Raw genomic sequence first — 25,098 nt, forward strand, 5'->3', positions numbered from 1 at the left:
GCTTTAGTTCAGCAAAGCTTATTTCAAAATTTAAACAACAAAGTATTGTTTTTTTCAAAACAAAACTTAGGATCTATCTTCATATTTTGTGGACACAACACACTTGGAACTTTATTTTTCCCATCTCTGCATTTGACCTGAGATCTGCCAATTATGGAATTTAAGTGAATTGATAAGGTTAGGCGGAAAGACAATAGACTGGACATGAGTTTGCACTAAAGTATCAGAGGCTGGACGACTGGCGTAGGCTGACAGAGGCATCAGGATTATCAGAGTAAAGAGAGTCATAGGCTGATATTGAGGGTATAAGAGATTATGTAAGGAAGGTAGAAAATATGGCAGTCCAGTTTCACTAGGTTGATCCCAGGTATGGAGGACTGTCTTATTTAAAGAGGCAACCTTATTGGAACATATAAGATTCTGATGCAGTCTTGACAGGCTGGATGAAGAAAGATTGTTTCCTCTTGTAGGAGAGTTTAGGATCAGAAGGCATAATCTCAAAATAAGATGTCACCCATTTAAGACAGATGAGGAATTTCTTCTTTCAAAGTGCAGTGAAACTGGAGAATTATGAACTGTAGAGAGCTTTAGAGGCTGGGTCATTATGTAGATTCAAGGCTAAGATAGATTTTTAATCAGGAAGGAAATAGAGAGTTATGGGGGAAAGGTAGGAAAGTGGACCTGAGGATTATCAGTCAGCCTCAGCCCCATTGAATGGCAGAACAGACTTGATGTGTTGAATCGTCCGTTTCTCCTATGTTGTGGCATGGCTTTTCCTGGGGCAATTGGTTTTGGTTTTACGTTTATTAAGCTTTCACACAATTTCTGTGCAATTTCTTCTAGCCGACTCCCATCCATACCTGGCAGCCTCCACTCTTGGTCAGCCCAGCTCCCAGAAAAAGCACCAAGTTGGAATGAAGTTCCAAAGTTCAGAGTTTGGGCCCTTTTTTTTCCCAGGTCGAGTTTGTGGAACCAGGAAATGGCCCATTTCTGTGCTCCTGACAGAAGAACGAAGTCTGCACATGAATGTTAGACTCAAATCACCCCTAGTCTGCTTACTTAGCAAGTAGCTGAACTGGATTTATCATGAAAATACTGAGTTCAAAATAGCTCACATATGGTCATGCAATGCAGAGACATAATAAATTAATTCTATGTCTTTGGTCTGCTCTGAAACTAGAAATCTAGGGCAGGATTCTGTAGTGTATGAAGAATATTTGATTAATAAGTTAGGGTTAAGTAGTACCCATGAAAACAAATCTCAGCAAGGAGCCAAAACTTTGGAGTAATGACAAAGTTTGCTGAGAAAATCGACAAAAAATAGCAAATATCATCTGCTCCTCCAGTTTTAAGTTATTATAATAATGTACAGGATGTACAGCAAATAAACCAGCTTAGTTTAAAAAGACAACATTTCAGTTGTGCAGTCATAATAATTTCAAATGCTGAGTTTTGAGGTGTACTAGTGAAAGGTTTGTGCAGCTGTTAAAGGCATATCTAACTCTGAACAACACACTTGCTGCTTTCTGTGAGAGTGCTGGGGACGAGCCAGCTTTAATGGAAAGATTGAAGCCCCTGCTGAGGATGATGTCATACATTTCTCATTTGAGAGTTGTCTGTGCTTTTGATGGATTTTTTAAATCCTGTGGTAGGAAACTATCTGGGGTTCTGTAACATGAACTCAGTGTGTCGGGGAATCGTGTGAAGGAGAAGCACTGACTGTAATATTAAGGGCAAATCTGAAGGGTGAAAGGAGCTGCAGTTTGAACAGGATGTTGGCCTGGACGGTTCTAGGTCTGCTTATAATTCAAATGCCAAGTGTCTTAACTCTGTCAAAAGGTAAGGCTCAAAACAATTTAATGCATGAAAGAACCATTATCTTATGGGGACACAGATGAGCAGGATCAGACTCAATGCAGCAATCTGCCAGAGCTTCACACAGGGCTGTGAATTAAAAGGATCTGGAGTAAAAGTGAACTATGGCTTCATATGGGGCTCCAAGCCACAGGCAGTCAGGACTTCAGAGAGGGCTGTGAGTAGCAGTGAGCCAGGGCTTCACACTGGGCTCCGAGAAGCAGTGAGCCAGGGCTTCATACAGGATTCTGAGTAACAGTGAGCCAGGACTTCTCACAGGATTCTTTGAGTAACAGTGAACTAGAGCATCACTTGGTGCTCTAAACAAGAGAGAGCCAGAGCTTCACAGGGGTCTCTGAATGGCAGTGGGCCAGAGCATCACAAGAGGCACCAAACAACATTTGAGTCAGAGTTTCAACTGGTTCACTGAATAGCTGTGAGCCAGAACTTCACCAGGCACGAAACAACACTGAACCAGAACTGACACTGAACAACAGAGGCAATGTTTCACACAGGCAGCAATGAGCCAGAACTTGGCATGAGTTTAGAGTGATGCTGATCTAACAAAATCAGGATCATTCTTTTATCTTAAAAGGCACTTTCTAGTTCAGAAGTGTAGGGAGGATATTGTAGTTGACATCACATCCCATGCAAATTTATGCTCTTGCTGTTGAATTTCAGATTTGTGGTATTGAAATTTCCAATTATTATTTCCAACTTAATTGGTAGATATTCCTCTGCTAGCTGTATCTTCAATTTAAAGAAGCCGCAGTAGAACTAAAGAATATTATATTTTTAAGAACAATGTCATGATGGATCTTATACTGCCTTGTACTCATGTTTCTAAACTGGGATCATTTCTGGTTGTGAAACAAATAATGAATTGCAATCAAGAGAATTTGGATGTGAACATAAGAGGTACAGTTAGTGAGTTTACAAATGACACCAAAATTGGAGGTGTAGTGGACAGCGAAGAGGGTTACCTCAGATTACAACAGGATCTCGACCAGATGGGCCAATGGGCTGAGAAGTGCTAATTCAGATAAATGCGAGGTGTTGCATTTTGGGAAAGCAAATCTTAGCAGGACTTATACACTTAATGGTAAGGTCCTAGAGAGTGTTGCTGAACAAAGAGACCTTGGAGTGCAGGTTCATAGCTCCTTGAAAGTGGAGTCGCAGGTAGATAGGATCGTGAAGAAGGCGTTTGGTATCCTTTATTGGTCAGAGTATTGAGTACAGGAGTTGGGAGGTCATGTTGCGGCTGTACAGGACATTGGTTGGCCACTGTTGGAATATTGTGTGCAATTCTGGTCTCTTTCCTATCGGAAAGATGTTATGAAACTTGAAAGTGTTCAGAAAAGATTTACAAGGATCTTGCCAAGGTTGGAGGATCTGAGCTACAGGGAGAGGCTGAACAGGCTGGGGCTGTTTTCCCCGGGGTGTCGGAGGCTGAGGGGTGACCTTATAGAGGTTTACAAAATTATGAGTGGCATGGATAGGATAAATAGACAAAGTCTTTTCCCTGGGGTCGGGGAGTCAGAACTAGAGGGCATAGGTTTAGGATGAGAGGGGAAAGATATAAAAGAGACCTAAGGGGCAACGTTTTCATGCAAAGGGTGGTACGTGTATGGAATGAGCTGCCAGAGGAAGTGGTGGAGGCTAGTACAATTGCAACATTTAAGAGGCATTTGGATGGGTATTTGAATAGGAAGGGTTTGGAGGGACATGGGCCGGGTGCTGGCAGGTGGGACTAGATTGGATTGGGATATATGGACGGGTTGGACCAAAGGGTGTGTTTCCATGCTGTACATCTCTGTATCTCTATGAGTCTAAGAGCTTAGCCAGCTGGCTCTAGCTTCCCACTAATCTGCAGTATATGAGAAATTCCTTATTGCACTGACTTTATTCTTTTTTATGGTTAAGATAATTCAGAATGAAAATTGTTTTTGCACTTTAATCAGAAAATTATGTCAGTTTGATTGAGACTCTTCCTCTTGATCTTTTAAGGAATATCTCCTTGAGCCTGCTAATATGCTCCCTCCTCTACCCCATGCCCAACATTCATCTTGAATTATGCATGTCCCTTGCCTAAAGGGGCAAACTGCTGAACATTGTCAATTCCTAAATCACGAAATTCCCAAAACCACTCAATGAATGAATGATAATTTATTGTCACTTGTACTCTACAATGAATAACACAGTAAAATACAGTGTAAAGCTTCAACTGTTGCCATAATCTGGCGCCATTTTGAATAGTTTAATAATAAAAAGATATAGCTGAAAGAGAGTCTACCTTTGTTCTGCTACCTCTGTCATGAATTGTGAATCCTGAGCTGGCTCACCATTGACACCTGCACCTCCATCCCTCTGATGCCTTCCTGCTGCACGTACCAGATCCACCAACGTTGGAGTTGCAACTCTTTATTTGCCATCTCTTTGTCACTGGGCCCACCTCGCTGATTGGTTGCTGATGCCAGGTCCTGTGCTGGACCCACACTTGTCCCTGGACCTGGGCCTACCATGACCAGGAGCTGTCACTGCTGCTTCGCCAATAGCCAGGAGATGCCAGCTCCAGGCCTGCCATAACCAGGAGCTGCCACCACTGCCACATCATAAACCAGGAGACGGTATCTGCAGGCCTACCATAGCCAGGAGTCCCTAGCTCTGCTGAAAGGCCAGGCTGCCACCTCGACAACACCTGGAAACCCTTCTCTGGGTTTGCCACACCACTGCCTCGCCAATACCTGGAGACACCGATGCCTGAAGTCCATGGCTCTAGATGTACCACACCCTGGAGTTCCTGGCTCCAGTGCCAGGCCAGGCTGCAGCCTTAATGATGCTTGGAGTCCCTGCTCCGGGCCTACCATACCACCACCTTGCCAATGCTTAGAATCCCCACTCCGGGCCTACCACACCGCCACTTCACTGTTGTCTGGGGTCGCCAATGCCTGGAGTCTCTGGCTCCATGCCTGTCACATCCAGGAGTCCCTGGCTACACTGCCTCTCCGCTGCCTTGCCAAGAGTCCTGCTCCAGCTGACCACCTCCGCAATGTCACCCCCTCCACTGTCCCCAGCAGGAAGAAGATGAAGAAAAAGAAAGAAGACGAAAAGGGTATGAACAGATGTGCCCAGGAGACCAAATGCTGCCTACCTTGCTGGCATTGCCAACTTGGAAGAAAAAACTCAGTGTAATTCCCTATGTCCACTCTCTGCAGTTACATGTACAATCACTGTCACTCTCTCTGCCAACTTCCTGCCACTCCGTGAGTCCACTCACTGAAGTCTGGTGTTCACTCTGTGTCACTCCCTTTGTGCAGTTACTGCAGGTTTATGCTCTTTCTTTGCCATTCCCTGTGTTCATTCATTGTAGTCCCAGGTCAAATTCAATGCAATTACCTGTTTCCATTAACTGTCACTCTGTGTGCCCACTCATTGCTGTCCTTGCGTTTACTCACTGCATGTCCACTGACTTTCACTGCCACTGTCCCCTCACTGCCACTCATTCTGTCACTGCATTCTCATATCTGTTTACTGCAGACCCAAATGCACTCACTGTTACTTTCTATTGATTGACAATATTTCTTTGTCCACTTACTGTTGTTCCCTGTGTCTATGCTTTGTCATCCTCTGTGTTGCTGCAGCACCAGTTTGACCACTTGCTGGCACTCAAATTAGTATAGATCCCCATGTTTGCATACTGCTACCCCCTGTTTTCTTATGAACACATTGTCATTCCATGTGTCAATTCACTTTGGTGCCATGTCCACTCACTTAAATTTCTGTATCTACGAACTGCAGTCCCATATGTACTCACTGTCACTTCCTCTGTCCACTCACGATAGCCTTACTTCCACTAGCTGTCACAGTCATGTAAACTCTGTCATTTCCTGTTTCCATTCATTTGAAGTGCCATGGCCACTCATTGTTCATTCCTTTTGCTGCACACTGCAATTTCATGTTCAGTTACTCTCACTCTGTCCACTCACTGTCACTCCCCTGCCCATGCAGTGTCATGCTCGTGTTTCCATTGTTTCTGTGCACATCTATTGTCACTATTTGTGTTCTCTCACTGCAGTCTCATATCCACTTACTTCCAGTGTTCACTCACTGTCACTCCCATGGCCACCTCCTGAATGTTTTCATTGCAGTGTTATGTCCATTTACTTTTGTGCCCTGTGCCAACTTATGGTCATCTTAACATCAACTTAATATCATTCCTGTAACAGTTCACTACAGTGCAATGTCTACACACTCACACTTCTATGACCCTTCACTGTAACACTTTACGTCCACTCTTTGTAGTTCCATGCCAACTCAGTGCAGGCACATGCCCATTCACTATCACTCTATCTGTCTTGTCACTATTGTCCAACATCTGATTGTCTTCCGTTCGCTCATGTCACTCCCTGTGCCTACTTACTGCCCCGAAGATCTCCATCCATTGCAGGCTCATGGTCTACAATCTATAGTCTTACTTCTACTCACAGTTACTCAAGTAAACCCTTTGTCATTCTGTTTCCATTCACTGCAAAAAAGGTGTGCTAAAAGCAAGATCAGTATGATTTGAAATTTTACAGGTCCATGCAGAAGTCTAATAACGGCAGGAAAGAAGCTGTTCTTGAACCTGTTGGTATGTGCATTTAAGATTTTGTATGTTCCTGACGGAAGAGGTTGGAAAATATTTTGATCAGTGTGAGAAGGGTCTTTGATGATGTTGGCTGCCTTTCTGAGGAGCAAGAAGTGTAGATGGAGTCATAGAGACGTTCAGCATGGAAACAACCCGTCCATGCCGACCAGGTATCCCAACCCAATCTAGTCCCACCTGCCAGCACACGGCCCATATCCCTCCAAACCCTTCCTAGTCATATACCCATCCAAACGCCTCTTAAATGTTGCAATTGTACTAACCTCCACTACTTCCTCTGACAGCGCATTCCGTACACGTACCACTCTCTGTGTGAAAACGTTGCCTCTTAGGTCTCTTTTATATCTTTCCCCTCTCACCCTAAACCTATGCCCTCTAGTTCTGGACTCCCCGACCCCAGGGAAAAGACTTCGTCTATTTACCCTATCCATGCCCCTCAATTTTGTAAACCTCTATAAGGTCACCCCTCATCCTCCGACGCTCTGGGGAAAACAGCCCCAGCCTGTTCAGCCTCTCCCTGAAGCTCAGATCCTCCAACTCTGGCAACATCCTTGTAAATCTTTTCTGAACACTTTAAAGTTTCACAACATCTTTCTGATAGGAAGGAGACCAGAATTGCATGCATTATTCCAACAGTGGCCTAACCAATGTCCTGTACAGCCGCAACATGACCTCCCAACTCCTGTACTCAATACTCTGACCAATAAAGGAAAGCACACCAAATGCCTTCTTCACTATCCTATCTACCTGCGACTCCACTTTCAAGGAGCTATGAACCTGCACTCCAAGGTCTCTTTGTTCAGCAACACTCTCTAGGACTTTACCATTAAGTGTATAAGTCCTGCTAAGATTTGCTTTCCCAAAATGCAGCACCTCGCATTTATCTGAATTAGACTCCATCTGCCACTTCTCAGCCCATTGGCCCACCAGATCAAGATCCTGTTGTAATCTGAGGTAACCCTCTTCGCTGTCCACTACACCTTCAATTTTGGTGTCATCTGCAAATTTACTAACTGTACCTCTTATGCTCGCATCTAAATCATTTATGTAAATGACAAAAAGTAAAGGACCCAGCACCGATCCTTGTGGCACTGCACTGGTCACAGGCCTCCAGTCTGAAAAACAACCCTCCACCACCACCCTCTGTCTTCTGCCTTTGACCCAGTTCTGTGTCCAAATGGCTAGTTCTCCCTGTATTCCGTGAGATCTAACCTTGCTAATCAGTCTCCCATGGGGAACCTTATCGAATGCCTAACTTAAGTCCATACAGATCACATCTAGATTAGATTAGATTAGATTACAGTGTGGAAACAGGCCCTTCGGCCCAACAAGTCCACACCGACCCGCCGAAACGAAACCCACCCATACCCCCACAGTTACCCCCTACCTAACACTACGGGCAATTTAGTATGGCCAATTCACCTAACCTGCACATCTTTGGACTGTGGGAGGAAACCGGAGCACCCGGAGGAAACCCACGCAGACACGGGGAGAACGTGCAAACTCCACACAGTCAGTCGCCTGAGTCGGGAATTGAACCCGGTTCTCCGGCGCTGCGAGGCAGCAGCGCCAACCACTGTGCCACCGTGCCGCCCACATCTACTGCTCTGCCCTCATCAATCTTCTTTGTTACTTCCTCAAAGAACTCAATCAAGTTTGTGAGACATGATTTCCCACGCACAAAGCCATGTTGGACCAACCCTAATCAATCCTTGCCTTTCCAAATACATGTACACTTGGTCCCTCAGGATTCCCTCCAACAGCTTGCCGACCACCGACGTCAGGCTCACTGGTCTGTAGTTCCCTGGCTTGTCCTGACCACCCTTCTTAAACAGTGGCACCACATTAGTCCAGTCTTCTGGCACCTCACCTGTGACTATCGATGATACAAATATCTCAGCAAGAGGCCCAGCAATCACTTCTCTCACTTCCCACAGAGTTCTGAGGTACACTTGATCAGGTCCTGGGAATTTATCTACCTTTACCCCATTCAAGACATCCAGCACTTCTTCCTCTGTAATCTGGACATTTTGCAAGATGTCACCATCTATCTCCCTACAGTCTATATCTTCCGTATCCTTTTCCACAGTAAATACTGATGCAAAATACTCATTTAGTATCTCCTCTATTTTCTGCGACTCCACACAAAGGTCACCTTGCCTTGCTTTGAGGGCCCCTATTCTTTCCCTAGTTACCCTTTTGTCCGTAATGTATTTGTAAAAACCCTTTGGATTCTCCCTAATTCTATTTGCCAAAGCTATCTCATATCCCTGTTTTGCCCTCCTGATTTCCCTCTTAAGTGTACTCCTACTTCCTTTATACTCTTCTAAGGATTCACTTGATCTATCCTGTCTATACCTTACATATGCTTCCTTCTTTTTCTTAACCAAACCCTCAACTCCTTTAGTCATCCAGCATTCCCTATACCTACCAACCTTTCCTTTCACCCTGACAGGAATATACTTTTTCTGGATTCTTGTTATCTAATTTCTGAAGGCTTCCAATTTTCCAGCCGTCCCTTTACCTGCGAACATCTGCCCCTCATCAGCTTTCAAAAGTTCTTGCCTAATACCAACAAAATTGGCCTTTCTCCAATTTAGAACTTCAACTTTTAGATCTGGTCTATCCTTTTCCATTATTATTTTAAATCTAATAGAATTATGGCCCCAAAGTGCTCCCCCACTGACACCTCAGTCACCTGCCCTGTCTTATTTCTCAAGAGTAGGTCACGTTTTGCACCTTCTCTAGTAGATACATCCACATACTGAATCAGAAAATTGTCTTGTACACATGTAACCAATTCCTCTCCATCTAAACCCTTAACACTATGGCAGACCCAGTCTATGTTTGGAAAGTTAAATTCCCCTACTATAACTACCCTATTATTCTTACAGATAGCTGAGATCTCCTTACAAGTTTGTTTCTCAATTTCCCTCTGACTATTAGGGGGTCTATAATACAATCCTAATAAGGTTATTATCCCTTTCTTATTTCTCAGTTCCACACAAATAACTTCTCTGGATGTATTTCCGGGAATATCCTCCCTTAGCACAGCTGTAATGCTATCCCTTATCAAAAATGCCACTCCCCCTCCTCTCTTGCCTCCCTTTCTATCCTTCCTGTAGCATTTGTATCCTGGAACATTAAGCTGCCCATCCCTGAGCCATGTTTCTGTAATTGCTATGATATCCCAGTCCCATGTTCCTAACCATGCCCTGAATTCATCTGCCTTCCCTGTTAGGCCCCTTGCATTGAAATAAATGCAGTTTAATTTATTAGTCCTACCTTGTCCCTGCCTGCCCTGACTGTTTGACTCGCTTCTGTTCTCAACTGTACCAGTCTCATATTGATCTCTTTCCTCACATTCTCCCTGGGTCCCAACCCCCACCCCAGCCTTACTAGTTTAAATCCTCCCGAATAGCTCTAGCAAATTTCCCTGCCAGTATATTAGTCCCTTTCCAATTTAGGTGCAATTCATCCTTCTTGTACAGATTACCTCTACCCCAAAAGAGATTCCAATGATTCAAAAATGTGAACCTTCTCCTATACACCAGCTCCTCAGCCATGCATTCATCTGCTCCTTCCTCCTATTCCTGCCCTCACTAGCTCGTAGCACTGGGAGTAATCCAGATGTTACTACTCTTGAGGACTTCCTTTAAAAATTTCTGCCTAACTCCCTGTAACCTCCCTTCAGAATCTCAACCTTTTCACTTCCTATGTCGTTGGTTCCAGTGTGGACAATGACCTCTTGTTGGCCCCTCTCCCCCGTGAGAACATTCTGCACCCTCTCTGAGACATCCTTGATCCTGGCACCAGGGAAAGAACATACCATTCTGCTTTTTCACTGCTGGCCACAGAAATGTCTGTCTGTACCTCTGACTAGAGAACCCTAACACAGTTGATCTCTTGGAACCTGACGTACCCCTCGCTGCATTAGAGCCAGTCTCAATACCAGAAACTTGGCTGTTCGTGCTACGTTCCCCTGAGAATCCATCACCCCCCTACATTTTCAAAAACAGCATACCTGTTTGAAATGGGTATATCCACAAAAGACTCCTGCACTAGCTGCCTACGTCTCTTACCTTTCCTGGAGTTAACCCATCTATGTGATTGTATATGAGACTTTCCCACCTTCCTATAACTGCCATCCATCACGTACTGTCGCTGTTGCAAATTCCTCATTGCTTCTAACTGTCTCTCCAACTGATCCATTTGATCTGATAAGATTTGCAACCAACAGCATTTATGGCAGATATAATCCGCAGTAACCCTTAAACTCTTTAAACTCCCACATCTGACAGGAAGTACATATCACTCTATTAAGGGCTATTTTTGCTCCTTCACAATCTATAGACCCTGAAAGTAACACTGTCTGATTCTTCTACAAACACTGCCCCAGGTTAAATTAATAGTTATGTGTTATATTTTAAGTTTAATCAAGAGACATATCTCCAAAAACATATAATCAAGAAAAAACCCACTCTACCCACTACTGCAGATTCTCCACAGGCCACACTTAAAGCAACGATTAACTTATCTGATTCTGTGCTGTGACCTTTGCCCAACAGTTCCTCCAAGATCAGTTGTGAATTTCACTGTTTGTTACTTTTCCCAGATGCACTCCGATGTCCAACGATATATGAATTCGAACAGCAAAGGCAGTAACTGTGCAGGTTCTCTCTCTCTCCTGCAATGACCTCACCATGTGCTTCCTTTGTCTGTTCTTCTCCCTTTTAAAACTGCTGTTGTTTTGACTTTTTTTTTCAAAGTTCCAAAACAATGCAACAGCATATAAAACAGTAATTGCAGTTCCTGGAATTCGAGGAAATCACCTCCAGCACCTAAAATACCTCAAAAAAGGAGAGCTGTTACAGCCAGAAAGTTTTCCCATCCTCCATCTTGGATTACCCAGAATGTCAGATCAGTCTTCCTGGGAGTCAACCCAAGGGCCTGGACGGTGTCCTCGGTTGAGGACTCAGATCCTGTGCAGACCATCTGTTGGAAGTATTCATCGACAACTTCAACCTCTCCCTGAAAAAGCCATAGTCCCCACCTGCTTTAAGAAGATCACCATCATCCCAGAACTATGAAAGCACATGCAATATGCCTTAATGACTACCGCCCATTGGCTCTGATCTCAATAATAATGAAGTGCTTTGAAAGGCTGGTCATGGCCTACATCGACCAGCCTCCCAGCTGGTCTCAATCCCCTATATTTTGCAATCCGGCATAACAGTTCCTCAATGGGTATCACATGCCCTGCATTCATCCCTGGAGCATTTGGACAACAAGGACACCTATGTCAGACTCCTGCTCATTGACGCCAGCTCTGTCTTCAATGCCATTATTCCCTCCAGACTGATCTCAAAACTCAGTGACTTTGGGTTCTCGGCTTTCTGACATACAGATCTCAATCAGTGAAGATAGGTAACTGCATCTTCTCCACAATTACACACAACACTGCTGCCTCCCCAAGGATGTGTCCTCAGCCCCAACATACTCCCTGTACCCCCATGACTGTGTTACCAAATTCTGAACGATTGCCAACTATAAGTTCGCTGATGACACCATCGTAGTAGGACGGATATCTAACAACAGAGTCAAAATACTGATGGGAGGTAGAGGTTTTAGTGACATGGTGCAATGAGAACAAACTCTCTCACAATGTCGGCAAAACCAGAGAATTGATCATTGACTTTAGTAAGAAAGGAAGAGAACATGCCCCCATCCATATCAACACCATGAAGGTCGAAAGGTGGAGAATGTCAAATTCCTTGGAGTGACGATAACCGACAACCTGTCTGGTCTTCCTGTGTAGTTGCGACGTTCAAGAAGGCACAACAATGCCTCTTCTTTAGAAAGCTCAGAAAATACAGCAAGTCCATAAGGACCCTCACCAACTTCTACAGATGCACAATTAAAGCATACTGTCCGCGTGCATAATGGCCAGGTATAGCAACTGCCCTGCTCAGAATCAGGAAATTATTGAGGGTAGTGTGCACAGCCAAAACTATCACAGGAGCCAATCTTCCATCCATGGCCTCGCTGTGTAGGGCTGCCCACATCATCAAATACCCTTCGCACCCGGTAATGATCTCCTACAACCTCTTCCATCAGGCAGAAGATACAGAAGCCTCAATACCAGACCAGTAGGTCCAGGGACAGCTTCTTCCTGGCCATTATTAGCCTATTGCATGGACTGTCAAGTCCCAAATAATGCTAATCTTGATAATGTTGATCTCTCTTATATGCCCTGTGCAATGTTACCTGTATGTCTCCATCTAATTCTTTTGTTGTGTACATCCTTGTTTACTGTGATCTGCCTGTACTGCTTGTAAACAAAGCTTTTCACTATACTTCGGTACACATGACAATAAATAAAATCAATCATTGAAGTTCTTTGAAGTATAATATGCTTAGAAACATACAGTAAGCAATGTTTCTGTGTTTATTGTATCCTACCTGTTATTATCAACAACACGTACAGAATGTTCGACTTCATATAATTAACATGTTATATATTTGGGAATCACACAATGCCTTTACCCATCATACAAATTATTCTTCACATTTGATATGATTGCTCTGTACTACTCTTATTTATTCATCATATTGGAATGTCAGGAGGCACTTTGTTTGGAAACTCAATCTAAATAGTTTATTAAACTGTACTGAATGAGAAATCTCCCAAAAGAAAACACCAGTTCCTACCCCTTTGCTCTGATTGTGAAATTAATGGTTTGGCACTTCACGCTCTGATTAATGACTGGTTTGAAGTTGCCTTGCCAGTGAGCAGTTAAGAAAACTGGTCAGTTAGAATTTATCATGCAAAGCTATTTTATTTGTGACCATATATTCTACATTTAGTTGGACTGAGCTCTAATGTATTTGGGTATAATGAATAAACACCAATTAAGTCATTATCTGAAGTCCAAGAATGACTCAGAGGAGGCAATCAGCTATTTTCCATTTCTTTTTCCAAGAACAAATCATGTGTCCATAAAATACTTGAAAGAAATGTCATTACATCTGTGTTAAGAACAAACCTTGCTTCACGAATACTCAAATGCTGCGATTTGTAAGATTGCTGTGACTATACAACCAAAACGATGCATTGAAGCTGTCAAAGAAACCAGGACCGAAGTCATTGATAAATTGTATGCATTCTCTCCCATGATTATGTATTCTCCCATAGTGTTAAAGGTTTAGATGGAGAGGAATTTGTTAAGTGCGTACAAGACAATTTTCTGATTCAGTATGTGGATGTACCTACTAGAGAAGGTGCAAAACTTGACATACTCTTGGGAAATAAGGCAGGGCAGGTGACTGCGGTGTCAGTGGGGGAGCACTTTGGGGCCAGCGATCATAATTCAATTAGTTTTAAAATAGGGATGAAAAAGGATAGACCAGATCTAAAAGTTGAAGTCCTAAATTGGAGAAAGGCCCATTTTGACGGTATTAGGCAAGAACTTTCAAAAGCTGATTGGAGGCACATGTTCGCAGGTAAAGGGACAGCTGGAAAATGGGAAGCCTTCAGAAATGAGATAACAAGAATCCATAAAAAGTATATTCCTGTCAGGGTGAAAGGAAAGGCTGGTAAGTAGAGGGAATGCTGGATGACTAAAGAAATTGAGGGTTTGAGGGAAAAAGAAGGAAGCATATGTAAGGTATAGACAGGCTAGGTCGAGTAAATCCTTAGAAGAGTATAAAGGAAGTAGGAGTATACTTAAGAGGGAAATCAGGAGGGCAAAATGGGGACATGAGATAGCTTTGGCAAATAGAGTTAAGGAGAATCCAAAAGGTTTTTACAAATACATTACGGACAAAAGGTTAACAAGGGAGAGAATAGGGCCCCTCAAATATCAGCAAGGCAGCCTTTGTGTGGAGCAGCAGAAAATGGGGGACATACTAAATGAATATTTTGTATCAGTATTTACTGTGGAAAAGGATATGGAAGATTTAGACTGTAGGGAAATAGATGGTGAATCTTGCAAAATGTCCATATTACAGAGGAAGAAGTGCTGGATGTCTTGAAACGGGTAAAGGTGGATAAAATCCCAGGACCTGATCAGGTGTACCTGAGGACTCTATGGGAAGCTAGAGAAATGGTTGCTGGGCCTCTTGCTGAGATACTTGTATCATCGATAGTCACAGGTGAGGTGCCGGAAGACTGGAGGTTGGCAAATGTGGTGCCACTGTTTAAGAAGCGTGGTCAGGACAAGCCAGGGAACAATAGACCAGTGAGCCTGATGTCGGTGGTGGGCAAGTTGTTGGAGGGAATTCTGAGGGACAGGATGTACATGTATTTGGAAAGGCAAGGACTGATTAGGGATAGTCAATATGGCTTTGAGCGTGGGAAATCATGTCTCACAAACTTGATTGAGTTTTTTGAGGGAGTAACAAAGATGATTCATGGGGGCAGAGCAGTAGACGTGATCTATATGGACTTCAGTAAGGCGTTCGATAAGGTTCCCCATGGGAGACTGATTAGCAAGGTTAGATCTCACGGAATCCAGGGAGAACTAGCCATTTGGATACAGAACTGGCTCAATGGTAGAATATAGGGGGTGGTGGTGGTGGATTGCTTTTCAGACTGGAGGCCTGTGACTAGTAGAGTGCCACAAGGATCGGTGCTGGGTCCTGTACTTTTTGTCATTTACATAAATGATTTGGATGCGAGCATTAGAGGTACAGTTAGTAAGTTTGCAGATGACACCAAAATTGAAGGTGTAGTGGACAGCGAAGAGGGCTACCTCAGATTACAACAGGATCTGGACCAGATGGGCCAATGGGCTGAGAAGTGGCAGATGGAGTTTAATTCAGATAAATGTGAGGTGTTGCATTTTGGGAAAGCAAATCTTAGCAGGACTTATACACTTAATGGTAAGGTCCTAGAGAGTGTTGCTGAACAAAGAGACCTTGGAGTGCAGGTTCATAGCTCCTTGAAAGTGGAGGCGCAGGTAGATAGGATAGTGAAGAAGGCATTTGGTATGCTTTCCTTTATTGGTCAGAGCATTGAGTACAGGAGTTGGGAGGTCATGTTGCGGTTGTACAGGACATTGGTTAGGCCACTGTTGGAATATTGCGTGCAAGTCTGGTCTCCTTCCTATCGGAAAGATGTTGTGAAACTTGAAAGGGTTCAGAAAAGATTTACAAGGATGTTGCCAGGGTTGGAGGATTTGAGCTATAGGGAGAGGCTGAACAGACTGGGGCTGTTTTCCCCAGAGCGTCGGAAATGAGGGGTGACCTTATAGAGGTTTACAAAATTATGAGGGGCATGGATAGAGTAAGTATGCAAAGTCTTTTCCCTGAGGTGGGGAGTCCAGAACTAGAGGGCTTAGGTTTAGGGTGAGGAGAAAGATATAAAAGAGACCTAAAGGGCAATTTTTTCACGCAGAGGGTGGTACACATATGGAATGAGCTGCCAGAGGAAGTGGTGGCGGCTGGTACAATTGCAACATTTAAGAGGCATTTGGATGGGTATATGAATAGGAAGGGTTTGGAGGGATATGGGCCATGTGCTGGCAGGTGAGACTAGATTGGGTTGGGATATCTGGTCGGCATGGACGGGTTGGACCGAAGGGTTTGTTTCCATGCTGTACATCTGTATGACTCTATTAGTGTAGTTTATTTAAAAGGGCAATATCAATAGATACTTCAACATATTGAAGTGCGGCTTAATCTAGAAGATTAATATCTGTTACTGTTGTCCAACTGTGGCTCCTTGTGCTTCTTCCATTGACTTTATGTTCTAATAGAGCAGTATAAAGCAAATTGTGGCAAGTGCCAAATCACTCTAAAAATCAATTATGATGTTTACGGTGCCACTTTGTCACAGGTTCTTATTTTAAAATTATTGTAATAATTTTAATTGGACTTGCTCTATTATAGACTTAAAATGGGCATGTTTGTGATGATTACACAAAGTTCGAGACAGTTGTACCTGCTGCACAGTGTGTTGAAATTAAGCAAAAGAACTGCAAGTTGACTCTTATAAACAATAATGTTTATTTATTGAGCACAGTTAATGTTAGGACGATGAAGTATACAATAAACTAACAATCAACAAACTATCTTATGCTTTAACTTAAACTTTGTATGATTGTGTACCACCACGCCAGAACTCAGCCAGGCTTCACATGGTCTTGTCGTCTTCTTCTTCTTCCAATGGTCTTGGAGGTGTCTTCTGTTTTGTTGGCTTTTCTCGAGTTACTGCACTGAGTGGAGCTTTGCAGCATTTCCATCCTTTTGTGTCTTCGTGTCCTTTTGGCAGGGTCTTGAGGGTCTACCAATGGATTGATCAGGTTCAATTACCCTGATCAATCAGACCCAGGTGTTGGCACATTGATGGCAGGGTGGCCCTTAGGTGTCCATTATGGTCGGTGTTGGCTGCACATAACCTCCTCCAAATAAGGGTGCTAGGCACCTCCGTGTCTAGTGAATGACTCAACGTTCCCGATTATGCCGAGGGAATCATTCCATTGTCCCATTCAAGACCAACTTCAGGTGTGTATCGCAGCATATGCAGCTGTTAAGTTTGTTTGCAAACTGTCTGTAGGCAGCTGCAGCCTGTCTGGATTCTGCAGCAAGTGGATTGTCACAGTCACTTTAGTCAAGGCTGGTTTCCATTTCTCAGCATGCTACACTCATTGTTCATCTTTTGTAACTCCATGGTAAGTTTATTATTGTCCATCATAAGTTCATTATTTCAGGTGGTCTGCCTGGCCACAATACTATATGAAATTTTTCAGATACTGAATCAATCTGTCTCTGCAGTCTCCAGGCTTGGGTTCTAAGTGACAAATAACATTTGAGTCACACAAATACCCAGCAGGACAAATCGAACCTCATCTAGCGATGGAAGGTATCATTGAGAGTATTAGCAAACAGCACTTATTCAGCAGTAAACTGAGGCTTACTTTGGATGATATCAGGACCACGAGCCTTTGACCTTTTTACAGCCTTAGTCCAAATCTGCACAAAACAGCTGAACTGGAGGTAATATTAAGTCAACGATTTGATCAAATATGACATCAAGGAGCCTGAACCAAACTCCAGTCAACAGAAATTAGGAGGAAAGCTGTCCACTGATCAGAGTCATACCTAGCAGAAAGGAACATTGTTTTAATTGTTGGAGGGCATCTGAATGAGAAGCAGAAGTCAGCCTTTAAGCTGGTCAGTCTGCTTCACCATTCAATAAGATCATAGCAGATCTATTGTGTTTTGAATACTACATTCCCATTTAATCCAGATAACCTTAGATTCTTGTTAGGCAAAGGAATCAACCTAACTCAGCATTAAAATATTCAATGATCCTCCCTCCACAGCTTTCTGAGGCAGAGAATTTCAAAGTTTCACAACCCTCTGAAAGAAATCAAAATCTTCTCATCTCTGTCCTGAAAGGATGACTCCTGGTTTTAAAATGTTGCCCACTAGATCTGTACTCAAAAAGAGGAAACATCTTTCAACATCCACCTCGCCAGGAGGGTTTAGAACCTTATGTGCTTTGGTTGTGTCCACACTCATTCTTTTAAACTCCAGTGAAACTAAGTCCACTCCTCAAATCCAGAACTCACCTCATAGGACGGTCTGCTTATTCCAAGTATCAATTTCATAAACTTCCTCTGAACAGCCTCCAAAACATTTTTATCCTTTCTTAACGGGGCCAAAACTGCACAAAATATTTGAGATGTGGTGTTACCACTGCCCAGTTCAACTAAAGTATAACATCTTCACTTTTATGTTCAATTCCTCATAATAAAAGATAGAATTTCATTACTTTCTTGATTATTTACTACACCTGCGAACTGATGTTTTGTGATTCATGCACTAGAACATCTAGATCCCTCTGCACCTCAGAATTGTGAAGATATTCTCCATTTAAGTAATGATTTGCTTTTTAATTTTTTTCTGCCAGAGTGAACAATATCGCATTTTTCTGTATTATATTTGACATGACAGATTTTCACTTACTCATTCAATGTCTTTATGTTGGTCTGCAGTCCTCCATATGTTTGCGTCACAACATACATTCCTACCCATCTTTGTTTCATCTGCAAATTTAGCCATCATATTTTGCACTCCCCCCGGAGGTTATTGATATAAATTGCACAACATTGCATCCCTGGTCCTGACCACTGCTGGGAGGTCTGTACATAACTCCCATTATGGTTCTTTTGCCTTTGTGCCATAGGTTTAATCTCATGCTTAACTAACAAGGCAACCCCACCTCCTCTGCCCGGGTGCCTGTCTTTTTGATAAGTTGTAAATCCTTGAATGTTTAACTGCCAGTCCTGAATCCCCTGCAATGTTTAACTGCCAGTCCTGAATCCCCTGCAACCACATCATAATCATTCACGATGATTTGTGCCGTTAATTCATCTGCTTTACTACGAATACTACAAGCATTTAGATAAAGTGCCTTAATGCTAATTTTCTTATCCTCATGATTTCCAACATCTCTAGTAATATGCCCTAAGTTATCATTCCTTTTTGTTTCATTCCTAGCCTGCCTTGAACTTAAAGCCTGCACACATGCTAACCTGCTGCTTATCTTTCTACTTGACTCCATACTGCCCGTTGCTTTCCCTTTCCCTTCTCCCCGACTCACAAGTTTAACATCCTAGTGACCACCCTATTTATCCTTTTTGCCAGAACACTGGTTCCAGATCGGTTCAGGTGGAGACCATCCCATCGGTACAGATCCCTCCGGTTCCAAAACACTTGCCAATGCCCCATGAAATGGAATCCCTCTTTCGCACACCAATCTCTTAGCCAAGTGTTTATTTCCCTAATTTTCTTATCCTTATCCCAATTAGCATGTGGCTCGGGCAGTAATCCAGAAATTATGACCCTTGACGACCTGTTCTTCAATTTCCTTCCAAGTACTTGATAATCCCCAAACAGGTCCTCCGCCCTAGCCTTGCCTATGTTGTTGGTGCCAAAGTGGACCACAACAACTGAATCCTCCTTCTGCCACTCAAATATCCTTTCAAGCTGATTGGAGATGCACTGTACCTTGGCACCGGGCAGGCAACACACCATGCAGGACTCCCGATCTGGCTCACAAGGGATGCTATCTGTCCCCCTAATTGTAGAATCCCTATAACAACTAATTGTACTTTTGATCCCCCCTCTTGAATGGCCTTCTGCATCATGGTGCCATGATCAGCTGACTCATCCTGTTCACAGCCCTTTTCCTCATCCATACAGGGAGCAAAAATCTCATACCTGAGGCTCCTCCACTCCTGAACTCAGAATCCCTCTACCTGCCTCAGTTACAATCGCTCCCTGATCATTAACTGAGTTTGAATTATTTAATCTACCGGATGTGACTGCCTCCTGAAACAAAGCGTCGAGGTAACTCTCCCCCTCCTGGATGCGCCGCAATGTTTGAAGCTCAGATTCCAGATCATCAATTCTGATCTGGAGTTTCTCCAGCAACCAACACTTGTTACAGATGTAGTCACTGCCATTCACAATGGGATCAACCAGCTCCCACACCATACAGCTACAGCATATCACCTGTCCAGCCATCTCTACTTATTTAATTAATTTATACAAATTTATGAGTTAAATAATTTCTAGTACTTCTCTATGGTCATATTCAACCAACCAACTAATAGTAAACTTTTAATCTATGACATGAGACGCAGTAAATATAAGTGTGAACGCCTTGCCTTAGCAACACATGAGAGACCCTTTTTTATGGTTAGAGGAGGAGGATGGGTGGGATACACTATAAGTGTAGAGTCTTGGGATTCAGCTACTGCCCAAATATATAGCAGTAGTCCTCTGCTCCTCGTTGTGGCCTCTCCTTTGGAATAAAGTTTATAGGGAATTTTCCCTTTTCCTGATGTTAGTCAGCATCTGTAGCTCCACCTCCAGTCCACTCACTCTGAGCCGAAGGTCCTGCAACTGTAGGTGCTGCCTTAAGACATGTTTGCCCTGGATCACACTCCAGGAGCTTGGATATTCTGCAGTCACCACAGGTCACATTGCCTTCCTGAGCCTAGGCTTCAGTTTATTCTTTACCTATTCTTGTAGCTTTGAACCCCAAGCCTGGTTTCTTCATGAAGCTGGATCCATGAGGTTGGGTCTTAGTTTATTCTTTGCATCCTCTCTTGCTGCTCTGTTTCCACATTGTAGGGAATCTAATCTAATCTAACCTCTTTAAGCTAAATTTCCTCTTAGTTGCATGACTATGTTGCAGGAATTCCTCAGAATAGAGTACTGGGCTCAAGCAATTTCAGCTGTTCTCTCAATAATAGTCCCTCCAGAATAAGGTCAGAAGTGGTGATGTTGCTGATGTAAAGCACTATCTGCTGAGACATACAAAAGCAATCCATGACCACAGATAACTATCTGGATAATATTCAGGCCTGGGCGGAGAAGTGTCAAATTGCTTACTTGTGACACAAGCAACAATGATTGTCTCCATTAAGAGAAAATCTAGCCATCTCCGTATGACTTTTATCATTGCTGAGTCTCCTACTATCAATAACCTAAAGACTGTCTGGGAGCTAGACCAGCGATACAAACACTGAAGTTATAATTGCAAATGTAGACTAGGAATTCTGCTGCAAGTAACCCATATCATGATTCCCTTAAGCCTATTCGATATCTACAAGTCTGGAGTTTGATAGAATATTTTCTATTTGTCTGGACTGGTGTAGATCCTGCACTCAAGAAGCTTTATACCATTTAAGTCAAAACAACCCCTTGGCACCACGTTTACTTCCTCCACTACCAATAAACAGTGGCAGCAATGTATACCATCAATAAGACGCATTGCAGAAACTCAATTAGGTTTCTTTTATAGCACCTCTCAAACTTCAAACTCTACAACCTAGAAGGAAAAAGGCAGTACATGCATGGGAATAGCACCACTAGCAAGTCCCCCATCAAGCTATATACCATCATGATTGGAAATATATCATTATTCTTTCCCTGTCACTGGATCAAAAATCTGAAACTCCTATCCTAACAACATGGTGGGTGTATCTACATTGCAACAGTTCAAGAAGGTGGCTCAGTATCACTTTCTTCAAGAAAATTAGGGATGGGCAACAAACTGTCCTTGTTAGTGATGTCAAAAATTTAAAAGAAAACTGATTGCTTCGACCACTTTCCATTATAGTAAGTTACACATGTTCAGCATTCCCTGGGTAGGGAAGATTCTTTCGAGTTCCATACTGGATTTCTTGGTGGCTATCTTATGTTGATGGCATCTAATATGCCCTTCCTAACAAAAGGTAACATTCCCTATATTCACACTATCAAAACTGTTTCATAATTTTGCCCTTCATTCTTCTTTCTTAAAGAGAAAAGAGGTGCCACGTATCAATCCTTTTAATGATCTATATTCCCCTTTTACCTGGTAGCAATTAATTGTATCTATTCAGATATCCCCTAAGAACTTGTGTTTAATTGATTTAGACGTGCATCCAATATCAGTAACTGCTATTTTGGATGTTAATGGAACTTAAGGGCAGCCAACAACTGTATTATATTCAGGTTACAGAGAGTGGGTCAACGTTTAAGGTGAAAAGTGCCAGTAAGTGATCCACAACAGAAACACTGATATTTGAATGTCTAGTGAAATTAGGTATTAGGTGAAGTTACTGAATGTATCCTTTCAGTGCACAGTGAGCAATACCTCAAATTATTCTCAGTTTCTGTGAATTGGCCCTGGACTGAATTGTAGATTAGATTAGATTCCCTACAGGCCCTTTGGTCCAACAAGTCCACACCAACCCTCCGATGAGCAACCCACCCAGACCCATCTCCCTCTGACTAATGCGCATAACACTATGGGCAATTTAGCATGGCCAATTTACCTAGCATCTTTGGACTGTGAGAGGAAACCGGAGCACCTGGAGGAAACCCATACAGACACTGGGAGAACATGCAAACTCCACACAGACAGTTGCCTGAGGCTGGAATTGAACCTGGGTCCCTTATGCTGTGAGGCAGCAGTGCTAACCACTGTGGTTATTTCTAGATATTTGCTTCTCCCTAGACCCTATTAATGGTAAATTCATTTGACATTTGGAACTATCAGCTGGAATAATATTAGAATGGAAGATGGAGGCACTTAAAGAGTTTGCCACAGAGGATTTTCAGCATCCATAGCTTTGGAAAGTATTCATTAGTAATCTCTTGACATTATAAATTATGTATTATTTGACAAACAAAATCTGAAAATGCTGGAAATACTCAACAGGTCTGGCATCATTTGTGAAGAGAGAAACAGATTAATTTTCAGATCACTGACCTTTCTTCAGATCAAGGCTCATTGTGTTCTGACCTAATTTAAATTAAGGTTGCAATGGATATTGTTTTCACAACTAGCAGACTAATTATGTGCTGATCGATAATGAGTGGAAGCATCTGCATTTCAGCTATTTTGTAGAATTTGCCAGGTGACAGGATGGGATATTGGGAGGGGAGGGGAGGGGAGGCTGAGATAGCTTGATTATAAATGGGCCAGCACTGAATATTATCTTTAATCTTAAATTGATGCAATGGCTGTACTGAGTTCATTCCAAGGTCTGGTAATATTTATCCACATGGATTGTCGTCAGAGAAAAGTGAACTTTAGAGTCATGCAATGGCTGTTTTTCTGAACTTGTAATCTGATCTAACCATCAGAGGACTTTTGTTCAAATTCCATGATGGCAGCTTGTGAATTTAAGCTCAGTATAACAATTCTGATTACATAAAGATGCTATCAGCGAAAGTGACCACAAGATTGTCAGATTGTATTGAAAATTTAAAATTGTAAGTGAGGGAAATCAACTTGATTACTGATCTAGCCTTTATGTGACTATGATTGGATTTCCAGTAGCTTCGACTGCCTTGAATTAAAGCATATTGGATTTCAGTTCTTGTCAGGCTGAGAAAAGGAGTCAGTTATTTAGCCATCGATCTGCTGAGGAGGAAAAGGCTCACATTCCCCTGGCCTGTGTGTTCTGCTGCAGGAAAGTAACATCACCACCTCCAGCTTTAAGGAGATGGTGTGTTAGTACCTCATGATAGCAGATCTAATGTACACAAATGCTTTGCTTGGATTAATTGATATGTATGCCCCAGCTGAAAAGGATGGATGCCCTTTGGCAGCTCCCAGCACAGCTGGTGACGTCCAGGTCAGTCATTCTAGACTGTGACTTCATCTGCAACATGGATTTGGCTGGACAATGTGGCAAGTCCAACAGTATCCTGGATGCCATGTCCAAACTTCTAATGAAAGTGGTGAAAGATGCTAAATTGCACAATGTCTTCAGTAAAACTGCAGATAGATGCAGCATGGATGCATCTGGCCGAGCTGTCTGTTCCAGGACAATCTTACTGTTGGTGTCCTTTTTTTGTTGTATATAACCACTTGTTAAGTCTATTAGGCTGGATGCAGGCAGAAGAGGGATTATAGTTCCAAGTAATGGAGGCACTCAGATTACAGCCTCCCTGTACATGAACAATGCCACCATCTTCTGCTTAAATTTGCTGTTAGTGTGCACATTGTTGACTGTAAGAAACTACAGAGAATTGCAAGCCAACCTTCCATCCGTTGACTCTGTCGATACTTCTCACTGCCTTGGAAAGGCAGCCAACATCTTTAAAGACCTCTCCCGCCCTGGTTACAATCTCTTCCAGTGTTTTCTGATGGACAGAAGATACAAAAGTTTAGCACACAAACCAACAGATTCAAGATGCGGAGGAGCTGGTGTTGGACTGGGGTGGACAAAGTTAAGAATCACATAACACCAGGTTATAGTCCAGCAGGTTTATTTGGAGGCACTAGCTAGTGTTAACGCACTAGCATTTTTATTCTTCTGGTTGGATGTCTCCGATTTTAAATTTAATGCTGATCTCGCTCTTTGTGCACCTTCTCTGCAGCCCTAACAATGTATTTCTCGTTCTGTTCTATTATCCCTATGCACTTTGTACGGTATAATCTTCCTGTACTGCAAGCAAAACAAAACTTTTCACTGTACCTAGGTACATGTGACAATTGTAAATCAAATCATCAAATCAATTCAAGGTCGAAGACTTCATGCTGAGGGATGGATTAAAGGTTGAGTCAATCACTGCTGAGCCACAATGAGGAAAGATCACTGCCTGAGGCCTTTCAGCCATAGTACACTGAGGGGCTGGAAACTGTAAAACCCTCTCAGACTGTCTGCTGTACAAGGAACATACACTATGCCTTCTCTGTATTTCAAATAGGAATTCTTTTGCCCTCCACTATATACTGGCATGGAATTTAATTTGTAAATATTAAAAGAATACAGTCATATTGAGTGCAATATATTGTTTGGGGACAGGTTGCATTATATTGAAAACTCCTTAATTTTGAAGTTGTACTTATTTGTGATGTAGCTTTGTAAAAATCATGAATATAATATATCTTTGGAATACAAAATTCAACCTCTGATTTGTCCTGCTTTTCAGCTGGACAATTCATTTATCCCTCTTTGCCCCATATGTTTTGATAATCTTTTGGCAATAGACATTTATCTATTGCAGTCTTGAAAATTACAATGGACCCAACACTTGCAGTTTTTTGGGGGGAGATATTTCTAGAACTCCCTAAGATTGTG

The 25,098-nt window shown here is 42.7% G+C and overlaps 1 protein-coding gene across 1 annotated transcript in view; it reads left to right on the forward strand.

Annotated features, from left to right (window-relative positions):
- Positions 1-1,622: 1,622 nt before the first annotated feature.
- LOC122557967 (inactive serine protease PAMR1) overlaps positions 1,623-25,098 on the forward strand; it is a 155,576-nt gene continuing 132,100 nt past the window's right edge. Inside the window, exon 1 of the mRNA XM_043706264.2 lies at positions 1,623-1,839. Coding sequence (XP_043562199.2) covers positions 1,773-1,839 — 67 coding nt within the window. The 5' untranslated portion in view covers positions 1,623-1,772. The remainder of the gene's footprint in view (positions 1,840-25,098) is intronic.

This window comes from Chiloscyllium plagiosum, unplaced genomic scaffold (assembly GCF_037043375.1).
Source record: "Chiloscyllium plagiosum isolate Xiang-an unplaced genomic scaffold, Cpla_swu_hap1 HiC_scaffold_18, whole genome shotgun sequence".
Classification (NCBI taxonomy): domain Eukaryota; kingdom Metazoa; phylum Chordata; class Chondrichthyes; order Orectolobiformes; family Hemiscylliidae; genus Chiloscyllium; species Chiloscyllium plagiosum.